Source organism: Tyto alba, unplaced genomic scaffold (genome assembly GCF_018691265.1).
Source record: "Tyto alba isolate M040663 unplaced genomic scaffold, T.alba_DEE_v4.0 Super-Scaffold_10, whole genome shotgun sequence".
Classification (NCBI taxonomy): Eukaryota; Metazoa; Chordata; class Aves; order Strigiformes; family Tytonidae; genus Tyto; species Tyto alba.
The window spans coordinates 23,826,500-23,832,499 of NW_024881262.1; the positions used below are offsets into that span (position 1 = coordinate 23,826,500).

General features: G+C 55.1%; 1 protein-coding gene across 2 annotated transcripts; it reads right to left on the reverse strand.

Moving 5' to 3' along the window:
- Nucleotides 1-1,914: 1,914 nt before the first annotated feature.
- Nucleotides 1,915-4,353, reverse strand: LOC116963819 (transcription cofactor HES-6-like). Of its 2 annotated transcripts, XM_042801079.1 has the most exons (4): nt 4,231-4,353; nt 4,075-4,161; nt 3,914-3,995; nt 1,915-3,832 (listed from the first exon to the last, which is right to left on the reverse strand). In XM_042801079.1, the coding sequence occupies exons 1-4, from the start codon at nt 4,309-4,311 to the stop codon at nt 3,399-3,401; spliced, it is 684 nt and encodes a 227-aa protein (XP_042657013.1). In that variant the 5' UTR covers nt 4,312-4,353; the 3' UTR covers nt 1,915-3,398. The 2 variants fall into 2 exon arrangements, with proteins under 2 accessions (XP_042657013.1, XP_042657007.1); XM_042801073.1 differs by having other exon boundaries at nt 1,915-3,995.
- Nucleotides 4,354-6,000: the final 1,647 nt, after the last annotated feature.

Sequence of the window (6,000 nt, forward strand, 5' to 3'; positions counted from 1 at the left end):
CTCATGACGTGTGTGTGCATCCCCTACCCCTACTGCTGAGGGCTGGACTGAATTTTTATTATTCAGTGTAATTTCTTAAATTGGAATAGAGACTGAAATGTTTGTTTATTTGGAGAGGAAAACTCTGTAGAGAGCTACATGATACTTGCTAGTGGGAGACAAAGGAAGATGTAAATTCATTTGGATGATCTGAAAGCTCAATCTTGCCTCCTGGCCAGAGGGCTCTGACAAAAGACCTGGTACTTGTTGCCAAGAGGTTAGGGGAAGGTTTGAACTGTAAGTCCTCCCAGCTGACCTGGTCTAACAAGGAGCAGTTTTCCCCTGCAACAGGTGTGACTGACTGACATGCAAAGAGAGGGGAAAATGAGCCCTTCTTTCTATTCTTCTTCAACTGCATATCAAACGAGAGTTCTCCTGTTAGTGTGCTGCTCCTCTCTCCTTTTACAAGGCAGTGCAGTCAGATCAGATAGTCTGTTTGTATTACTTTGGAATGGAAAAGAATAAAGGCAGTTTTTATAAAGAAGGACTTGAAAAGGCTTCACTGTTTTTTCATCAGAGCTGCTGGAAACCTTCCTTTCCCCCCACTGCCCCTTCCTCAGTCCCACCCCCAAAATGCTCACCTCTTCCTGCTTTTGTCAGGGAAGTGTCAGATTTGACACCTTTGCAGTAAGGTACAGAAATGCAAATGGAGAAATCCAGCAACACCTAATCAGAGGATGTAAACTTTCTGTGAACCTAATTTGTGGATTAAAAAAAAAAAAAAAGCCATATTGCTAACACATTTCTAGAGTGCTTTTGACACTTTAAAAACCTAATCCTATTGCTTTGACCTGGCTTTCTCTTTTCAGCTAATCCAGGACTGATGTGCACAGGGGAAAGGCCTGTTACCCAACCTTACAGCCCCTCTGCCTGTTTCTTCCTGCAGCAACAGGGAGGGGCTGTGCCCAGGTCTCCAGCAGTTGTGGCAGATGTGCAGGGGGCCCAGCACGAGCCTGGAGGGTCACCCCAGGTATGAGAAGTGCAGCAGCACCGTACACAGGACAAGGAGCAGGTAAAGGTGGGGAAGGCCAGCTTCAGCTCTGCTTTTCCAGGGCCACTATAGGAAAAATCAGGCAAGACCTCTGCAACACTGCTTAGCAGGGATGACTCTGCTGCCAGCCCCCCCCCCCTCCATGAAAGCTGGCATTTGTATGTTGACTCTGGGCTGTGTTTCTGTCACTGAAGTGTCAGGGTTTGCACTTGCTCTCACAGCAGAGCCCTAACCTGGGGGTCTTTCATCTCATGGAACTGAAGCCCAGCAGAGGGGCTGGGATGCTTAGGACCACAGGCTGGGCTGGGGGGGGGGCTGCTGCGGTGTTAGGGGAACAGGCTCTGGCTTTACCACCCTCTTGAGAGTGCCTTACAGAAAAGGGGTGTCCTCTAGCTGTGAAAAGCAAGGGCCACTATATTAGGGTAGCAGAGTAACATACTGTGATGTGTAATGTCTGATCTTCCCTTGGTGATTAGGGCAAGGTATTGTTATTTGGGCTGAGCAGAAAAGGACAGGGAAGTATCAAGTGCTATGTGATACCCTGGGGGAAGTAGCTTTATAAAAATAAATCTGGCCTTGTGCTGGGGCTAGAGAGGTGCAGGCTTAGTCCAAGAGGTCATCTTCTGTGTAGGGTGTTACTTTTAGTGCAAGTGTCCCAGTCTCCTCTTTCATTTACACTTCAAAACACTAACCTCCCTCCCTAAAGCAGAAAGGTCACTACAGCAGCTCTCACCTCCCCCTGCTCAGATAGTTTTTGCCCTTCTCCCCCCAGTTCAAAGGGAATTTAGTGCAAAAGGCGATGAAAAGAACCAAACAAATGTGATAGCCATCTCTGAATAAGAACACCTACCTCAGGTAACAAAGAAAATTACAAAGGAGAGGTCTTACCAGTATCTTAGTTTCCATTTTTATTATTCCATAGGGTTGTTAACAAAAGGAAGTTACATGTCTAGTTTCTTGGCAGTCAGGTTGCTTGTTCTATGTTTGGGAACTTCCATGCATTAAGAAACTTCATGATCCTTTTTTGTTTTCTCTTTTTACAATGACAGCTCTCTGAAAGCTATTATCACAGCATAAATAACCTGGCATCTCCCACTAGTGTTAAATCTCATGTACGAGAACATCAGGGCTTCCCCGCTCCAGCCCACTAGAAACATTTTTTTAATTTTAAAGAGTACTTTCCAAATCCATTGCACACACTATTAAACTTTGCACTCAAGAATGGAAAAAAAAATAATTCCAAACAACCAAAACAAAAACAAACCACTGAACCCCAGCCCCCTGTGAAGTCATGGCCCACAAGCAGACTGCCCCAGCACTTCTGAAGTCAGGAGTGTAGATGGATGAGCAATACCTTCGGGTGGCAGATCAAGTAGAGTAGGTTTGAGACTGGCATCCAGATAGGAGTAGCCCAGAAATCTGTGGCCCAAGATCAACCTTACAGTAGTATGACCCTGTAATAACTTAAGTGTCTTCTAGTAGTACTAAACAAAAGAAAATTTGAATTCCAATACTTGAGCTAACACTGCTTAGTACAAAAATTAAGTGCTTATCAGCCTTGTTTCTACAATATATCCACACTTTTGTTAACACTTAACAATCAGGAACCGTATTTTTAACCAGTTAGAAGTGTATCACACTCCACAATACATGCAATCAGGTGTGAATTCAGTATTTTTTTATTAAAGTTTAAAAATAAAAAACATTTGACACCCTAATATACATAAAGTCATAAGAAACTCAAATGTGCTAAAAGCAAAATGTGCATAAAACACTCGTTTCTAAAAGGCACCCTGCCACCACTACCTTTCAAACCTTTGTCTAATTCCACTATGTTTCTAGTTTTCTCTTCCTTCACTGAAGGTGAGATTCTAGACTGCTACCACGTACAGATGCTAACCACACCAACCCCTTTCAGGGATCTTCGCTACCACTACAACACTGAAAACTGCGCATGCAGACTTAACTTGAGCTTCTCACGGAGTTAACCACCACGATTCGGAAATGCACGAGGGCTTTTTCTTAAAAGAAAAAGGTAGTGATAGTCGGGCCACTTATAAGGGCCGAGAGAAAGCGACAGGGCTATAAAATAACGGCTGTGTCCACCGAAGAGCTTTGCTACTACAAACCGCCTCCCTCCCGCCGCCCCCCGACCTCTCCTAGAAACACCCCCACCCCCCACCCCTAAAGTTACAAAAATGCCACGCACGCACACACCCCCACACACCCCCCCACGCACACGGATGAAATGTTACCGCGCTTCGCAAGGAGCCCGCCGGGGCCGGGGCCGGGGCCAGCGCTGCCAGGCGCGCTGGGCCGGGGGGGCCCGGCTCCTCCGCCCCCGGGGCGGGGCTGCGCGCCCCCTCCGTTACCAGGGTCTCCACATGGATTTGGGCGAGCCGGGGGAGGGCAGGCTGCGCCTCCGCGAAGCGTCCAGTCCGTCGGTGGGGGTCTGGCCCGGCTCGGCCTCCGCCTCCTCCGAGTCGGAGCAGGTCTCGTCGCTGGGGCAGGGGGAGGGCGCCGAGGCGGGGGGAGCCAGCCCCGGGGAGGCGGCGGCCGCCGGGGCCAGCGCCTGGCCGCCGGGCCAGGGGCCGAGGGCGGGATCCGCCAGAACGTCCGCGACCAAGTCCGGGAAGCCGCCCTCGTTGAGGGGCATGGACTCCAGCAGGTGGTTGAGCAGCTCGGCCGCCGTGGTGGCGTCGATGCCGGGGCAGCTGGAGACGAAGGTGTGCACCTCGTGCATGCACTGGATGTAGCCGGCGGCGAAGCGCTCGCTGGCTTCGCGGTGCAGCCGCCCGCCCTCTGCGCCGCGGGAGACAGAGAGAGGGGGAGCGGGGTGAGGCGCGGCCCGGGCCGGCCCCCCGCCGCCCCGCCGCCACTCACCCAGGGCGCGGCGCTCCAGCACGGCCTGCACCCGCCGCACCGTCAGCTCCAGCACCTCCGCGTTCTCCAGCTTCGCCTGGAACTGAACCCGGGGCGCCGCGGCCGTCAGCTCGGCCCCCGCAGCCCGGCCCCGGCCCCCGGCCCCCGCCCCGCTGCCTCACCTCGCTGTCGGCCAGCAGCAGCCGCAGCTCCTGCAGGCTCTCGTTGATCCGCGCCCGGCGCTTCTTCTCCACCAGCGGCTTCCTCGTCTGCGGGGACAACAGCGCCGTCAGCCCGGCCCCGCCCGCCCGCCCGCCGCGGCACCCCCGGCCGCTCACCTTCCTGTCGGCCCCGGGCTCCGCGCAGTCCCCGTCCCCCCGCGGCGGGCGGCCCTTGCCGGGCCGGAAGGAGGGCGCCATAGCGCTGCCCGCCCGACCCGCTCACCCGCGCCGCTCCGCTCCCCTCCCCGCGCCGCCCTACTTATACCCTCTCATTTGCATCTCAATGAGCCCATTGGCCGCGCCGCGCGGGCAGCCTCCGGAGCGTTGGCCGAACGGACCAATGGGTGGCGGGCTCTTTGTCTTGCGCCGGGGTGGGGGGGCGGGGCGAGGCGCGCCGCCGAAGTCTGTGGTTGGCGTCGGCCGCCCGTGCCGCCGCCGGCGCTGTTGGCCAGGCCCGCTGCGGGTCCGTCCCCGCAGCCTCCCCGGGGCTCCTCACGGCGGGGCGGGGGCCGGCCACGCCCGGCGTGCTGGGGAGGGGACGTGCCCCCTTCCCCTTCCTCCCTCCCCCCCCAAAAAAAACCGCAGCCCGCCACCGAGTTCGGAGCCTCGGGAAACGTGCGTGGGGGGCCGTGGGTGCTCCCGGTCCCCTCCCCACCCGGCGGCCGTGGGGAGCGGGGCCCCGAGCGCTCGGTGCCGCCTGTGGGCCGGCCGGCTTTGTGCGGGGAACTTGATGCTGACGACAGTTGGCAGCTGCAGTTCCCCCACAGGCCGAGGCGAATAAAAGCATCGGGGCCCGTCCCCGAGGAGAGCGACAGGTGTTCGCTCCCGCTCTTTTGTTTCCCTCCTTTTATTCTCCTGCCTGACGCTTGTCATATTTTTACCGCCCCAGGAAACGAGAGACGCATCTCCCGCTTGAATCGGCGTCACCTGCTTCCCTGTTGGGGTGCGACACTGCTCCCCTCCCGCCCTGAAACCCTCTGGGTTTGGTGGTGGTGAGGTTTTCCTCGCTGAGGGATGGTGAGCTGGTGGGCCCGCGGCTGCGCGGAGAGCCCCGGGACCCCCGGCTCTATCGCTTCTTCTCGATCCGCGTCTGTGGGTCGGTGTCCGGCTCACCCCGCGTGGTGCAGCGGGTGATGGCACGCGCTCTGCGACAGGCCGGCGTGGCTCTTGCTCAGTCCCACTAGTATTTAATGCCGCTTTTCATCTTCAGAGCGCCGCATAGGCGTCTGTGCCTGATAAAAAGAGGAAAGCAGGGCAGAGGCGTTCAGCACTGTCTTCTTGCGGCCATCGCAGAGGAGCACATTGGAGATCAAGCCGGCACGTGAAGACCTAAGCTCAGACCACTCTGCTTTTTGTACTGCAATGGACAGGAGATTTTGTTTTCAGAAATTGCCGCTTCTCTTAATGTTTCTTCCTTTTATTTTAAAGCAATGGTGCTTGGATTTTGGCATAGAGTTTGTGCTACGGGTGACGCGTTTCCTTGCACCGGGCAGGAGCGGAGTGCGATGTGCCTGGGGTCGGATGACCGAATCTGTCCTTCTGATTCTGATGTGCCCAACACTCCATGTAAGGCCACGTGGAAACCGCCTCAGCCTTTTCATTGGCACCATTAACGCAGACTAAGCAGCAAATGCCGTGTAGGCCAGGTCAGGTACATAACATCTTTGTCTTTAAGCAAGTAGAGACACCTGTGACTGCATTTTGTGTATGGGTTATTCAGTTAGCCTAAATGGCAGGGAAAAAACACAATTCTATGGGTGCACACTACAGTGAAGTAATGGGTGTCGCCATTTTGGTGGAGCCATCTTTGTTCCTAACCAACACTAGGCCCATAAGGTCAGCAGATGTGTAAAAATACACAAATATAGACACACGTGCACGTTTATA